Source organism: Pongo pygmaeus, chromosome 9 (assembly GCF_028885625.2).
Source record: "Pongo pygmaeus isolate AG05252 chromosome 9, NHGRI_mPonPyg2-v2.0_pri, whole genome shotgun sequence".
Taxonomy (NCBI): Eukaryota; Metazoa; Chordata; class Mammalia; order Primates; family Hominidae; genus Pongo; species Pongo pygmaeus.
The window spans coordinates 7,923,714-7,940,259 of NC_072382.2; the positions used below are offsets into that span (position 1 = coordinate 7,923,714).

The following is a 16,546-nucleotide window of genomic DNA, read 5'->3' on the forward strand; positions in this document are numbered from 1 at the left end:
GAGCTCGAGACCATCCTGGCTAACACGGTGAAACCCCGTCTCTACTAAAAAAAATACAAAAAATTATCCAGGCGTGGTGGCGGGTGCCTGCAGTCCCAGCTACTCAGGAGGCTGAGGCAGGAGAATGGTGTGAACCCAGGAGGCGGAGCTTGCAGTGAGCCGAGATTGCGCCACTGCACTCCAGCCTGGGCGACACAGCGAGACTCTGTCTCAAAAAAAAAAAAAAAAAAAAAAAGAAAAAGAAAAAGAAAATACCAGGCTATCAGGTAAGAATTCTCTTACCTAGAGTTCTAACTATAAATATTAGAAATTTTAGAGCAATAATTATTCAGGGTAGACAGTGAATAAGGAAGCAGGCACCAAGGAGGGGACAAAAAGATCAGAACTACCTAGAGGCTTTTTATTTTCAAATTGAATATGCCCTTCCCCAGAGAAACGTGACCTCATAGTTCAGAATCTAAGAATCATTGCCATAGGAACCAATAGAAATACATCTATCCCTCAGAAAATGTGCATCTTTCAGACAAGGAAATAAGGTTGAGAATCACGAACTAGAGAGGCAACATCATTCTGTAAACTGTGCTGTTCAGTACAGTAGCCAGAAACTACATGTGGCTATTTACATTTAGCTAAATTAAATTAGAAATTTAGTTCCAGCTGGGTATGGTGGCTCACACCTGTAATCCCAGCACTTTGAGAGGCTGAGGTGGGTGGATCACCTGAGATCAGGAGTTCGAGACCAGCCTGGCCAACATGGTGAAATCCCGTCTCTACTAAAAATAACAAAAACTAGCCGAGCGTGGTGGCAGGCGCCTGTAATCCCAGCTACTTGGGAGATTGAGGCAGGAGAATCACCTGAACCCAGGAGGCAGCAGTTGCATTAAGCCGAGATCGCACCATTGCACTCTAGCCTGGGCAACAAGAGCGAAACTCTGTCTCAAAAAAAAAAAAATTTTAGTTCCTCAGTCACATTAGCCACATTTCAAGCACTCCATAGTCACATGTGGTGAATGGCTAGTCTGCTAAACAGGAGAGAACATTTCCATCATCACAAAAAGTTTTATTGGATAGTAATGCTCTAGATTTCCAGATTTTAAGTGATTCTGGATAAATGATACACGCTTCCAAAGGCCTAAGCCCAAGCAGCACAGAACATTTAAGAAAAGATAGTCTTTTTCATTATATTTTATTTTTCATTGAGACAGAGTCTGTCGCCCAGGCTGGAGTGAAGTGGCACAATCTCGGCTCACTGCAACCTCCGCGTCCCAGGTTCATGCAATTCTCCTGCCTCAGCCTCCTGGGTAGCTGGGATTATAGACATACGCCACCGCGCCTGACTAATTTTTGTATTTTCAGTAGAGACGAAGTTTCACTATGTTGGGTGGGCTAGTCTCGAACTCCTGACCTCAAGCAATCCACCCACCTCAGCCTCCCAAAGTGCTGGGATTATAGGCGTGAGCCACAGTGCCTGCACCCGCCCCCACCCCCTACTGCCTCCCCCTTTATAAAGACCATCTTATGGCCAGGCATGGTGGTTCATCCCTGTAATCCCAGCACTTTGAGAGGCTGAGGTGGGTAGATATTTTGAGCTCAGGAATTCAAGACCAGCCTGGGTAATATCACAAAACCCCATCTCCACAAAAAATACAAAAATTAGCAGGTCATAGTGGCACACACCTGTAGTCCAGCTATTCAGGAGGCTGAAGTGGGAGGATCAGCTGAGCCCAGGAAACAGAGGTTGTAGTGAGCCGTGATGGCACCACTGCACTCCAGCCTTGGCAACACACAGCAAGACCCCATCTCAGAAAAAAATTTTGTTTACATTGTTTTAAAAAGATAATCTTCTGTTCTATAGAGGGGATTTGGGGGAATACTTGCTTTAAAATATGTATTTTACAGATAAGTCTCTACTGTCATCTTTGCATCTGGAGGATAGAATTTTATCGTTTTTATATAAAAGCATTGGAAATATAACTGAAAATTGAGGGCTGGATAGGATGTGGAGCAGGTGGAAGCACTCCTCACCCATAATTAGCCAGGCATGGTGGTGGGCACCTGTAATCCCAGCTACTCGGGGGACTGAGGCACGAGAATCGCTTGAACCTGGGAGGTGGAGGTTGCAGTGAGCCGAGACTGCGCCACTGCACTCCGGCCTGGGTAACAGAGCGAGACTCCATCTTGAGAAAAAAAAAAGCCGGGGAGAAGGGGGTTAACTGTATGTAGCATTTCCCAAACAGTATGTTTCATAGTCCACACTGGCATATGAGAGGTCCTGAACAGACCTACAGTTTAAAAACTTATTTTAACTAACATTTCCCAAATTTAAATGACTACATAAGTCCTTTCTTATAACCCATATAAATATTCTGTAGCATACATTTTAGGAAACATCATGAAAATCACATTTGTTAAAAGTCTTCAATAATTACTGATGGAAAAAACTAGTTATCTCTTGGCTTCTGATAGATAAATCATCTCAGATATCAAATTTGCTAGTTTGTAAGGGTTGAACTATGTCCCCCAAAAGATAGTTTTAAGTACTAGCCCCAGTGTATATGACCTCATTTGGAAACAGATGCAATCAAGTTAAGACAAGGTCATACTGGATTAGGGTGTTCCTGAGTCCAATGACTGGTGTACTTATAAGAAGGCCATGTGAAGAAACAGAGAAATACAGAGGAGAATGCCATGTGAAGGCAGGGAGTGATACATCTACAATCTAAGAAATACCAAGGATTGTCAGTAATCACCAGAAGCTAAGAGAGAAGCATGGAACAGATTTCTGAGTCTCCAGAGGGAACCAACCATACCAAGACCTTGATTTTGGACTTCTAGCCTCCAGAACTGTGAGAAAATAAATATATTTTGTTTCAAGCCATCCAGTTTGTGGTACTTTGTTACAGCAGCCCTAGAGAGCAGAGATTTCAAACCAAACTTAAAAGATACCACTGCACACTTCCAGGTAAAGATGGCCGATTGAACACACACGTTTATTTTCATTCCCTCCTGAAACCTCAATAAAATAATAGAAAAGAGATTTATAAGGGCACAAACCCACAAGGATGGAAAACAAGAGACAAACACGATTGTAATAAAAATCTAGACACTACAGTCTAGGCACAGTGGCTCATGCCTGTAATCCCAGCACTTTGGGAGACCAAGGCAGGTGGATCACCTGAGGTTAGGAGTTCGACACGAGCCTGGCCAACATAGTGAAACCCCGTCTCTACTAAAAATACAAAAATTAGCCGGGCATGGTGGCACACACCTGTAGGCCCAGCTACTCAGGAGGCTGAGGCAGGAGAACCTCTTGAACCCCAGGAGGCGGAGGTTGAAGTGAGCTGATATCGCACCACTGCACCTCCAGCCTGGGTGACAGAGTGAGACTCTATCTCAAAAAAAAAAAAAAAAAAAAAAAAATCTAGAAACTACAAAGCAGAACGACTAGTAGGAAAGGATTAGGAGACCTGAGTAAGTATAAGGGGACAGGGAAGGCCAAGAAACAACCTGATTTATACAATAAAATTGCAAAAGACTCAGGCATGGCAGTATCAGGAACCTCTGAATGTATGGGTGAGGCAGAAGATAAATTAAGGAGAGTCAGCTGAAAAATGAATTTAAATAAATCTTTAGATTCCCTCCTCCACTCAGCATTCAAGGGACTGGCTCCTCCCTAACTTTGGCATGGATTGGGGAGAAGATACTTGAAAATGGTCAAGGTGTCAATCTTTCGGAAGAGAATCAAAATTGTACTAAAAACAAGTGGAGTTAGTGAACAGAACCCCTGAATGCTGAGATACCCAACACCCCTTTTCTCTCTTATTCCCAGAATCAAGTCTGGCTTTTATCTACTTGGTAAGAGACTGAAAGATCTGGTCATTCCAAGAACAAAGACCTAAAGATACTGATATTGAAGAGAAGAGAAAGTTCCCCAGTTAAAAGCCCAATTAGATCACCTTTGAGTGATGCTAACAATTTCAAATCAGCTTTATACTCTCTAACTCTTAAAAATGAGCAACCAATAATTTAAAGATATTTGAAGAAAGCTTCTAACATGAAAACAGACACCAGACTAAGAAAAGCAATACAAGGGAAACAAGAACGAGGTGGAGAAAAGAAAACTTTAAAAAAACTTTATATACTCAAAAAGATAAGATAATGCCTAGAAAGCAGAAGAGATAAAAATTATGAGAGAAACAATTTTAAAAAGGAAAAAGAACCAGTCTAGGAAGTCTAATATCTAAATAATAGAAGTTCCAGAAAGGGGGGAAAGAAAAGAGAATGCAAGGGAAAATCTCCCAGAACCAAAGGACAAGGGTTTCCAGGTTTAAAAGTCTTGCTGAGTGCTGAGTACAATGTTTGAAAACACACCCACACCCAGGTACATCATTGTGACAATGGAGACCACAGCAGAGACTGCTGGTGCTCACAAATACCCTATTCTCCTTCTTCCTGAACACATAATTTGACTACATTTTTCAGTCTTCCTTGCAACTGCACGGCTGTGGCAATAAGACTAAGTCCTGCTTGGCCAGGCGCGGTGGCTCATGCCCATAATCCCAGCACTTTGGGAGGCTGAGCTGGGCGTATCATCTAAGGTCAGGAGTTCGAGACCAGCCTAGCCAACATGGTGAAACTCTGTCTCTACTAAAAATACAAACATTAGCTGGGTGTGGTGGCAGACACCTGTAATCCCAGCTACTGAGGAGGCTGAGGCAGGAGAATTGCTTGAACCTGGGAGGCGGAGGTTGCAGTGAGCCGAGATCATGCCACTGCATTCCAGCCTGGGCAACAGAGTGAGACTCTGTCTTAAAAAACATAAAAACATGGCCGGGCACGGTGGCTCACGCCTGTAATCCCAGCACTTTGGGAAGCCAAGGCAGGTGGATCACGAAGTCAGGAGATCGAGTCCATCCTGGCTAACATGGTGAAACCCCGTCTCTACTAAAAATACAAAAAATTAGCCAGGCGTGGTGGCAGGCGCCTATAGTCCCAGCTACTCGGGAGGCTGAGGCAAGAGAATGGCGTGAACGCAGGGGGCAGAGCTTGCAGTGAGCAGAGATCATGCCACTGCACTCCAGCCTGGGCGACAGACAGAGTGAGACTCTGTCTCAAAAAAAAAAGACTAAGTCCTGGCCAATAGAACGTGAGCAGCAGTAATATACATTATTCCCGAGCCTACCCCATAAAAGTCTTCCACTTATAAGCTCTGCTCTCTTTCCCCATCCTTAGCTGAATGGAGAGAACTTAGAGGACTTAGAGAAGGATACACCCTCAAGACAGAGATAGCATAAAACAAAATACTTGCCTGCTTGCCTGCATACACACACATTCATCTGACTGTTAAATACAAGAAAACTAAACATTTTATGTGTTAAGCCACTAATTTTTTTTTTTTTTTTTTTTTGGAGACGGAGTCTCACTCTGTCGCCCAGGCTGGAATGCAGTGGCGTGATCTTGGCTCACTACAACCTCCGCCTCCCAGGTTCAAGCAATTCTCCTGCATCAGCCTCTGGAGTAGCTAGGACTACAGGCGCATGCCACCACGCCTGGCTAATTTTTTGTATTTTAGTAGAGATGGGGTTTCACCGTGTCACGCGGGCTGGTCTCAAACTCCTGAGCTCAGGCAATCCGCTGGCCTCAGCCTCCCAAAGTGCTAGGATTATAGGGGTTAGCCACCACGCCTGGCCAAGCCACTGAGATTTTAGGGTTTATTTGTTATAGCACCTGCCCTTATTTACTGTAATTAATACAAGGATAAAGAGAAGATTCTAAAAGCTTACAGAGAGGCCGGGAACGGTGGCTCATGCTTGTAATCGCAGCAATTTGGGAGGCCAAGGTGGGTGGATTGCTTGAGGTCAGGAGTTCGAGACCAGACGGGCCAACATGGTGAAACCCTATCTCTACTAAAAATACAAAAATTAGCCAGGCATAGTGGTGTAACGCCTGTAATCCCAGCTACTCGGGAGGCTGAGGCAGGAGAATCGCTTGAACCCGGGAGGCGGAGGTTGCAGTGAGCCGAGATCACGCCACTACACTCCACCCTGGGTGACAGAGTGAAACTCCATCTCAAAAAAATAAAAATAAAAGCTTACACAGAGGGGAAGAAAAAAGAAAAAACAGGTCACATACAGAGTAATCAGAAAGATTTTTAGATTTTTCAGTAGCAACACCTGAAGTTAGAAAATAATGCTGCAATGTCATCAAAATTCTGAAGGAAAAATGAATTCTGGCTTAGAATCCTATATGGCCAAACTATCAATTAGGTATACATGGAGATATTTTCAGAGATGTAAGGTCTCAAGAAATTTACCTTCCAAACACTCTTTCCAAGGAAGCTACTGGAGCCTGAGATCCATCAAAGCAAGGAGTAAGCCAAGAAAAAAAAAAAAGAGAGAGAGAGAGGGATTCAGGAAGCACAAAATCCAATGCAAGAGAAAAACTACAGAAACACTCTGAATAATGACGAAGGGAAGATTCCAAGATAACAGCTGTGCACCAGATACAGAAAGCATCAAGTCAAAATTAGAGCAGGTCAGGATACACTGGAAAAGAGTTTTTCAGGAGGATGAAACTGATATATTATCTGATGTAGTGGAATATACTGAGTAGATTTAGACAAATGCTGGAAGTTTGGGAGTTGACTAGATGATAAAAACAGAAAATAAATTAAAATAAGTATTAACTGAAGGGAAATTATAAAGAAAAGTAATCATAGTTTTCTATACGGCTAAACTGCATTTTATGGTCATAATGAGTAAATATTGATCTACAAGATTGGAAAATTATAACTATATTGAAAGAAAGATACATGGTAGAGGTGAAGATATTAAAGAGAGCTATCATCCTCTATGGTGCAAAATCAATAAATGCCTATAAAAAAGAAAATTAAGATATAACAATTTAGGGCTGAGCACAATGGCTCATGCTGATAATTCGAGCAGTCTGGGAGGCTGAGGCAGGTGGATCGCTTGAGTCCAGGACTTCAAGACCAGCCTGGGCAACATAGGGAGACCTCATCTCTATAAAAAAAAAAAAAAGTCAGCCAGGCACAGTGGCTCATGCCTGTAATCCCAGCACTTTGGGAGGCTGAGGTGGGTGGATCACGAGGTTAAGACATCAAGACCATCCTGGCCAACGTAGTGAAACCTGGTCTCTACTAAAAATACAAAAATTAGCTGGGCATGGTGGTGCACACCTGTAGTCCTAGCTACTTGGGAGGCTGAGAAAGAAGAATCGCTTGAATCTGGGAGGCAGAGGTTGCAGCCAGCCGACATCCTGGCGCCACTGCACTCCAACCTGGCGACAGAGCAAGACTCTGTCTCAAAAAACAAAAACAAAACAAAACAAAAAGTAGTCAGGCATGGTAGCATGTGCCTGTAGTCCCAGCTACTCAGGAGGCTGAGATGGGAGGATCACCTGAGCTCAGGGGGTCAAGGCTGCAGTGAGCAGTGATTGCACCACTGCAGTCCAGCCTGGGTAACAGAGTAAGACCCTGTCTCTAAATTAATAAATAAATAAATAACATCTTGGCCAGGCGTGGTGGCTAACACCTGCAATCCCAGCACTTTGGGAGGCCAAAGTGAGAGGACTGCTTGAGCCCAGGGGTTTCAGACCAGCCTGGGCAACACAGCAAGAGACCCTGTCTCTACGAAAATACAAAAATAAAACAACCAGGCATGGTAGCACATGCCTGTAGTCCTAGCTACTCAGGAGGCTGAGTTAGAAGGATCATTTGAGCCCAGGCATTTAAGGTTACAGTGAGCTATGATTGTGCCACTGCACTCCAGCCTGGGTGACAGAGTGAGACCCTATTCGGGGAAAAAAAAAAAAGATATAACAACACAAACATGTTACTTAGATCAAAGATAATTAACAGAGTTAAAAGTATTAGCCTCTAGGAGGGAGAAAGATGGGAAGGGAGAGATGGAGGAAGCAGGCAGGGTACTGTCGGGTTTTTTGTTTGTTTTGAGATGGAGTCTCACTCTGTCACCCAGGCTGGAGTGCAGTGGTGTGATCTTGGCTCACTGCAACCTCTGCCCTCCCAGGTTCAAGTGATTCTCATGCCTCAGCCTCCCGAGTAGCTGAGATTACAGGTGTGTGCCACCACAACCCACTAATATTTATATTTTTAGTAGAGACAGGGTTTCTCCATGTTGGACAGCTGATCTCGAACCCCTGACCTCATGTGATCTGCCCACCTCAGACTCCCAAAGTGCTGGTGTTACAGGCATGAGCCACTACACCCGGCCAAAACCATATGTGTGTATAACTGACAAAAACTAAAACTAAGTAAGTGTACATTTTTTTACAAAAAAAAGAAATAGATCCCTTATGCTAACATGAAATGCTGCCCACAAAGTACTGGTACATAGCACAGTCATATGTATAGTATAGTTCTAGTTCTAAAAAATGGATATTAACAACTATGAACATATGCATAGAAAAATCTAGAAGATAGATTATCCTTGGCAAGTAGGGGGAAAAAGGAAAATCTAGAATATATACTCAATGTTAATAATCATCTCAAAGGGGTGAGATATGTAGAAAGTCTCACTCTCCACAATATATGTTTCTGTAATGTTTTTTATCAAGCATGTTATCACCATGTTTCCTACCAAAAAAAAAATATAAACATAGGCTGGGTGCGGTAGCTCATGTTTGTAATCCCAGCCCTTTGGGAGGCAGAGGCAGGTGGATCACTATCACTTGAGGTCAGGAGTTTGAGACCAGCCTGGCCAACATGGTGAAACCCCCATCTCTATTAAAAATACAAAAAAAAAAAAAATCAGTCAGGCATGGTGGCAGCCGCCTGTAATCTCAGCTACTCAGGAGGCTGAGGCAGAATTGCTTGAACCCAGGAGGCAGAGGTTGCAGTGAGCCCAGATTGCGCCACTCCAGCCTGGGCGACAGAGTGAGACTCCATCTCTAAATAAATAAATAAATAAATAAATAAATATAACCATAATTACGTAAAGCTCAGAGACAATAAAGAGAAGAGAAATGCCCCCTATTCTAGGTGGGCTAAAGAAGTTCATCAGGCTCAAAATGCAGAATAGAGTTTCTTGCCAAAAACTACTGTGGCTGAAGTCCTTTGCTTTGAATTAAATCAACCTTGCTACCCTGGCCACAGTTTATTGGATTAGACTATTACACCATACACAGACCAACCATCACCCTAGACATGTAGCCAAGCATTTCTCTCAAGAGTGGTGGGAACCCTGCCAGTCAGAGTGGAGTTCATGCAGAGTAAGAGCAAACCAACCTGTCATACTGCTCTTGAAGATGTTTAATATTAATACACAAAGACAGGACAGGTCATTCCCGATCAGGTAAGCAAATGTCTTGTAATGCCTACTTTACTATCCAATCTCAACTTGGTGCCCAAGTGACTTCTCTAAGCCTGAAGGGGCAACTTCATTCCAAAGTACCCTTCAATAAACACACACACACACACACTCCACACACACAAAAAGCTAACACTTCAAGTTTAAGAAAATTCATGCTTCAGAGCCACTCAATGCATCAGGTTTCCCTCCAGACAACAGGCAAAAATGATAAAAGCATGAAAGCCAAATGGAAGAGATATTTTCAAACTAATCACAGGCCATGATTACTGAAGTATGCACCATTCATCATTTTTCCTTTTTTTTTTTTTTTTTTTTTTTGCTTTTTTGCAACTGCCAAAATTTAGACTTGGGGAAGAAAAAGTAGGTAAAGCTCAATGTAATATAATTTAGCTGTGACAAAGTAGGTTAAAATCAAGAGAAAAATAAGATTGTTTCTGAGCAATTTTAACTTAAACCAGTAAAATAAATAATCTATGGTAAGAGTCATTCAACTACTCACCTTTCCTGTATGATACATTTGTAAATCTACCACCAGATACTTATTACATAATCATTTCATTTTATAATTATGGAACAATCCTGGAATAACATGATAAAAGATTATGACTAATTGAAATTTTTAAATAAGCTACGACATAAACCATGACAAAAGAGATAGAAAATATTTTCTTTCTCTACTTACTAGTTGTTACACAATGAAGAGCATTTGCCTGGTGCTTAGAATTTAATCCTTCTATGGAAATCACTAGCTGCCCTTCTAGCAATGCTCCCTTTGATACATCTATGTCACACTTCCAGTGAATTATTAAAAATCTCAAAATCTGAAAAGAGCACAATTCAAAGAAAACATAATCTTATTTAGAAATCACAGTAATAATATATCTCTATGACCCAGTTAAATTAGTAACTCTAATTTCCCCCCAAAAATTGTATTCTTGCTTCTAAAATGTCAGATTTAGGTTTGTTCAGAGTATTGTGTCTAAACAAAATAAACAGCTAGGAGAGTGACATAAGAAAGGAGTCAGTGAAATTCAACACAATGCCCAGTAAGACAGGAAATTGAGACAATAAATTCCTTTATTCGGAAGATAAATTCATCTGGAAATAATAATTAGGGAAAAATTAAGTGGCAGTTTGTTTTGTTTCTTTTTTCCTGCCCCAAATAAAAGCCAACATGAAGACTATGAACAACAGCGGCATCTGGTTATGAATCATCTTGATCTTTCATTAAATCAACACTTTTGAGGGTCAGAATACTATTTAAGAGTGCTAATGCTGCCCTGTGCAGAGTTTATGCCTGTAATCCCAGCACTTTGGGAGGCCGAGGTGGGAGGATCACTTGAGCTCAGCAGTTTGAGGTCAGCCTGGACAACATACCGAGACCTTATCTCTACTAACAACAAAAATTAGCTCAGCGTGGTGGTGTGTGCCTGTAGTCTCAGCCACTGGGGAGGCTCAGGCAGGAGGATCTCTTGAGCCCAGAAGATTGAGGCTGAAGTGAACCCTGCTCAGGCCACTGCACTCCACACCTGGATTTGAATCCCTGACGTGCCAAATTCTAGCATGTGACCTTGGGCAACTTACTTAATCTCTCCAAACCACAGATTCCTCATCTATTAAAATGGGGATAAAACTACCACATAGGGCTCCTGCTGAAAGTAAACAAATAATACGTGCAAGGCTGAGCGCGGTGGCTCATGCCTGTAATCCCGGCACTTTGGGAGGCTGAGGTGGGAGAATCGCTTGAGCCTTGGACAACATAGTGAGGCCCCAACTCTACTGAAAAAAAAAAAAAAATTAAAAATATGTGCAAAATGCTTAACACAGTACTTGGCAAAGAGCAAATGCTTAACAGATATTAGCTATTATTTCTAAGTTCTATTGCAGTAAAGACTACACACAATATTTTAAGTTGAACAGGACTCCAAGATGTCTGAGTAAAACATGTAATCGACCGGGTGTGGTAGCTCACACCTGTAATCCCAGCACTTTGGGAGGTTGAGGCGGTGGATCACCTGAGGTCAGGAGTTCAAGATCAGCCTGGACAATATGGTGAAACCCCATCTCTACTAAAAATACAAAAATTAGACGGGTGTGGTGGCGTGCACCTGTAGTCCCAGCTACTTGGGAGCCTGAGGCAGGAGAATTGCTTGAACTCAGGAGGTGGAGGCTGCAGTGAGCCGAGATTGGGTCACTGCACTCCAGCCTGGGCAACAGAGCAACACTCCGTTTCAAAAAGAAAAAAAGAAAAAACAAACATTTATTCCAGACAAATTGAAAATAAAATATATTTATTTTTGGAGGGGAGAGAGGGGACAGAGTCTCTCTGACTCCCAGGTTGGAGTGCAGTGATGGCATTATCATGATTCACTGCAGCCTCAACCTCCTGGGCTCAGGTGATCCTCCCACCTCAGCCTCCCAGGCAGCTGGAAGTGCAGCCGCCCGCCACCACACCCTGCTAATTTTTTTTTTTTTGAGATGGAGTTTTGCTCTTGTAGCCCAGGCTGGAGTGCAATGGTGCAATCTCAGCTCACTGCAACCTCCGCCCCCTGGGTTCAAGCGATTCTCCTGCCTCAGCCCTCCAAGTAGCTGGGATTACAGGCATGTGCCACCACGCCCGGCTAATTTTGTATTTTTAGTAGTGACGGAGTTTCTCCATTTTGATCAGGCTGGTCTCGAACTCCCGACCTCAGGTGATCTGCCTGCCTCGGCCTCCCAAAGTGCTGGGATTACAGGCGTAAGCCACCGCTAATTTCTGTATTTTTTGCAGAGACGTAGTTTCTTCATGTTGGCCAGGCTGGTCTTGAACTCCCGATCTCAAATGATCTGCCCGCCTCAGTCTCCCGAAGTGCTGGGAATACAGGCTACCCACTGGGCCCGGCCAACTCCCATTATTATTCATGCAAACAGATTCTCACTTTTACAGGGAGGCAACACAAGGAAAAGTATTACCCCCTTTTTAAAGGCAGGGAGATCTGGGAACTAAGATCCTCATTTATACCAGTTAATAAGAATGGTTTCCAGGCACGTGTAGAGTCTAACCCTTCCTTCACACGCCCTCTGTTACGATATTCCCATATCGGGCCGGGCACAGTGGCTCACGCCGGTCCCAGCACTTTGGGAGGCGGAGGCGGGCAGATCACTTGAGGTCAGAAGTTCAAGACCAGCCTGGCCAACATGGTGAAACCTGTCTCTACTACAAATACAAAAATGAGCCGGGTGTGGCGGCATGCACCTGTAATCCCAGCTACTCGGGAGGCTGAGACAGGAGAATCCCTTGAACCTGGGAGGTGGAGATTGCGGTGAGCCGGGATCACGCCACTGCACTCCAGCCTGGGCGGAAGAGCGAGACGAGACTCCGTCTCAAAAAACAAACAAACCCCAAAGATACTCTCATGTCGGTAATGACAGCGCAGCTGGGAAAAGAACACTGGCCTATGAGTCAGCGCCCTGGGTTCTAGCCTAGGTTATTTGTAAAATGGAATCCCGCCGCCTTCTTTGATGACAACAAACAGGCAGGACGCCCGGGGACACTCTCTCAGGTGCCCTCAGAGCCTGTGCTTCTGTCACCTGCCCAGTACCCCTCACAAACAGCAGCTCAGCGTCCCATTGGGCACCGGCTGTGAAAGTAATGAAATGAGCACACGCGGCGTGGCCGGCGCCAGGTGCTCAGTGCCGTCCTCCAGAGCAGCTCCCCCAGCACAGGTGTGGCCTCTGAACCTCGCCCTTCCACGTCCAGGTGCTCCGAACCCAGAAACCTGCACCTGCACCTGGGCCTAAAAAAAAAAACTCTCCCTCGCTCCCAGTCTGCACTGGGTCCCTCCTTGCCTCTGTCCTGGCGCCCCGATTCCCCGCCAGGGCTTGCCCCTTTCCTTTCCTTCTTTCCGCGCCCCCTCCCAGCACCCCGTGCATGGAAGGCGCTGGGCTCCGGCGGGCACCTCCGAGGCTGCGTCAGGCTCTGCCCCTGGGTGTCCGCCGGTGCTCGGCAAACGCCGCAGCTTTCTGAGCCGTCGGCTAGAGAGAGGGCGTCGTTCCCCCACAGAGTACCGCGAGCGACAGCCCTCATCTGCTCCTACTTCCTCGCTTCCCCGTGGGAGACGGGCCTCGATTCCCGAACCTTCCTCCTTCACCTTAGGCGACGCCCGACCCCTCTGCCCAAACTTCGCGGTCTCCTCACAAAGCCCGTCTCCTCAGAAAGTGTCCTCCGCTTTCTCTCCCTTCACAGCATCACCTCGAACACGGCCACGGCCGTCCCCTCCATGCCGCGTAGGGAACAGCGGCAACGCCCAGTCGAAGGCTACCCGCCCGCGGCCGCCGCCCCCTCCTCAGCCCGGGCTTGGAACTCCGCCACTGCCCACGCCCGAGTCCACGCCCACGCCCGGCAGCGCAAGCCCATCCCTTCGCGCGCGCGCGCGCGCGCACGCCCCGCCCACCTGCCCGCCGCGCCTGCGCACTCGACGCTGTACGGCCCCGAGACCGTGAGCTGCAGCCGGGAGCTACTTAGAGCCTCTGAGAGTCGCGGGTGCCAGTGGGCCCGCAGGAGGGAGGTTCGGGGCGCGGAAGAGCCCGCGAGAGGCGGCCAAGGCTGGAGGCGAGCGGGCATGAGGCCAGGCCACGACTCCTCCCTCCTCTCGAAGACAGTTTCCCACGGTGGCGGCGAGATGCGGCCCTTGGCCCTAATCCGGGCTTTGGCCGGCCTTCGCGCTTTCCAGGACCCTTCCCTCGGCCGGGAGGGGCGACGGTGACGGCGCGGGGCTTTCAAGCGGGTTCGTGACCCCTCCAACAGCCTTGCCTGCTGCGGGGGCTACCCCAGGCCAAGCCCCGGGTCCCAGACTTAGCAAAGAAAAAGACAGCCAGTTAAAATTGAATTTCATATAAACAGCGAATTTTTTTTATAACCATACACATATCTCGGCAATTTTTGGGACATATACTAAAAAATTATTAATCTGAAATTAAAAACGACGCCCTGGGCCGGGCGCAGTGGCTCACGCCCGTCATCCCAGCACTTTTGGAGGCCGAGGCGAGTGGATCACCTGAGGTCAGGAGTTCGAGACCAGCCTGGCCAACATGGTGAAACCCCGTTTCTACTGAAAATACAAAAATTAGCCGGGCGTGGTGGCGGGCGCCTGTAATCCCAACTACTCGGGAGGCTGAGGCAGGATTATTGCTTGAACCTGGGAGGCGGAGGTTGCAGTGAGCCGAGATCGCGTCATTGCACTCCAGCCTGGGCAAAAAGAGCGAAACTCTGTCTCAAAAAAAGATTAAACGACCCCCGGTCTTTTACCTGCCAGCCATCCCCAAGCATCTCCCAGCCTAATCCAGGGGGACCACCCTCCCCCGCAAAGGTGGGACCTGGGAGTCGACCCCGCCCTATCCAGGCCCCTTTCCACGTTTGACTCTGCACTGAATGTGCCAAGACCAGGAGCTGGCTTTTCTGGGCTCTGGCTGACAGGAGAAGCTCTGGGGTTTTCCAAGTGCATTCCTGGCTGGAAGAGGTTGGTCCTGCAGAGTCCCAGCTGCTGCTCTCTGCCAGGTTCCGGGAGGGGCATGCTGACAGGGGCTTAAGCCCTTAACTGCTGGTGATCTGACAGCCAAAAGAAAACCGTGATGAGAGATTCCTGCCTGGCAAAGAGTTGCCCAAGGAGAAGGGTGGGACAGGGTGTTAGCTGCTTTCCTTCAGGGAAAATTCTTCCACCCCAGCTCCAAGACGCCGGGATTGGACAGAACAGGCTGGCGAGCTGGCAGAGTGCCTGCCCAGTACACAACCTTGGTGCTGCTCCAAAGAACATTGTCTATTGAGACCTACATTATACCCTTCTCGAGTCTATGCTCGGCGCTTCTCCCCATTCCTCCCCATCTCAGTTGCTCACAGGTAGACCTATTGGAGCAAGGTAGCTCTTATTTCTGGAAAATCCATCATAACCATCAAACTTGATAAACAGCTGGCATTTGAGGAATCATTGGAGTCTTCCTTTCATTCCCCCCCACCCCCTGCAGAGCTCCCCATCCCCACCCCCAGTCTCTTGTCCTTTTTAAGAAAGAGGAGTTGCCAAGGGGGAGGGACCAGTAACATTACTGAATGACTGCTTGTTGTCGGACACCACTAGCTCTTTACATAAATGATGTCATCCTCTCAACTATCTTGTAAGAAAATTCTTATCGTCACTATTTTATGGGTGAGAAACCAAGGTATTGAGGATGGTTCTTTAAAATATTTCCCATCGTGGCCAGGTGCAGTGGCTCATGCCTCTAATCCCAACACTTTGGGAGGCCCAGGTGGGTGGATCACTTGAGGTCAGGAGTTCGAGACCAGTCTGGCCAACATGGTGAAACCCCACCTCTACTGAAAATACAAAAATTAGCCAGGCGTGGTGGCATGTGCCTGTAGTCCCAGCTACCTGGGAGGCTGAGGCAGGAGAATTGCTTGAACCCGGGAGGTGGAGGTTGCAGTGAGCTGACATCACGCCACTGCACTCCAGCCTGGCTGACAGAGCAAGACTCCGTCTAAAAAAAAAAAAAAAAAAAAAATCATTATGAGTGTTGGCCCAGCAGAAAATGCTCCACCTTGAGAATGGCATTGAGAATGAAGATGAGTTGGTTTCCTAGCTTCCAGCCCTTGTCCTTGGAAATGAGCCTCTAGCTTTCAGCCCTTGTCCTTGGAATGAACTTCAGGGATAAAGGTGTAATGGAGCACCCAATACCACCCTAGAGGCAGTGGAGGCCTCTCAAAGGTAGCCAGGGACACAGCTGTCCTCCCTACTGGACATAGGGAGAAGCAAGGAGGGAAGCCTTTGATATGAGGGTTTGCCATCAGGACTTCCGTAGCGTAAACCCATGTATTCAGGCAGCATGCAATATAGGCTTGATAGATGGTGAGAATCCACTCTGTGCTAAGTGCTCTTCACTTTTTCTTATTCATCTTAAGCAGTTCTCCCAATCTTGTAATCTTGTAAGAGAGATGTTATCTTTGTTTTAGAAATGACAAAAATGAGAATCCAAGAAGAAGTTGTATGAACAAATCAGGCATGGTGGCTCATGCTTGTAATTCCAGGACTTTGGGAGGCCAAGGCAGGAGGATTGTTTCAGGCCAGGAGTTTGAGACCAACCTGGGCATTATAGTGAAAGCCTGTCTCTACAAACAAATTTAAAAATTAGCCAGGTACAGTGATGCATGCCTATAGTCCTAACTACTT

The 16,546-nt window shown here is 46.2% G+C and overlaps 1 protein-coding gene across 10 annotated transcripts in view; it reads right to left on the reverse strand.

Moving 5' to 3' along the window:
• Positions 1 to 13,720, reverse strand: part of TOP6BL (TOP6B like initiator of meiotic double strand breaks) — a 99,634-nt gene extending 85,914 nt beyond the window's left edge. For 4 of the 10 annotated variants that reach the window (XM_063671677.1, XM_063671675.1, XM_063671674.1 and 1 more), the window contains exons 1-2: positions 13,582 to 13,698; positions 10,033 to 10,171 (exon numbers count right to left, since the gene is read on the reverse strand). In XM_063671677.1, the coding sequence (XP_063527747.1) occupies positions 10,033 to 10,171; positions 13,582 to 13,611 (169 nt within the window). In that variant the 5' untranslated portion in view covers positions 13,612 to 13,698. Of the gene's footprint in view, positions 1 to 2,025; positions 2,053 to 10,032; positions 10,172 to 13,467 lie in introns of those variants that run through there. The other 6 variants (XM_063671676.1, XM_063671678.1, XM_063671679.1 and 3 more) reach the window with 6 other exon arrangements.
• Positions 13,721 to 16,546: the final 2,826 nt, after the last annotated feature.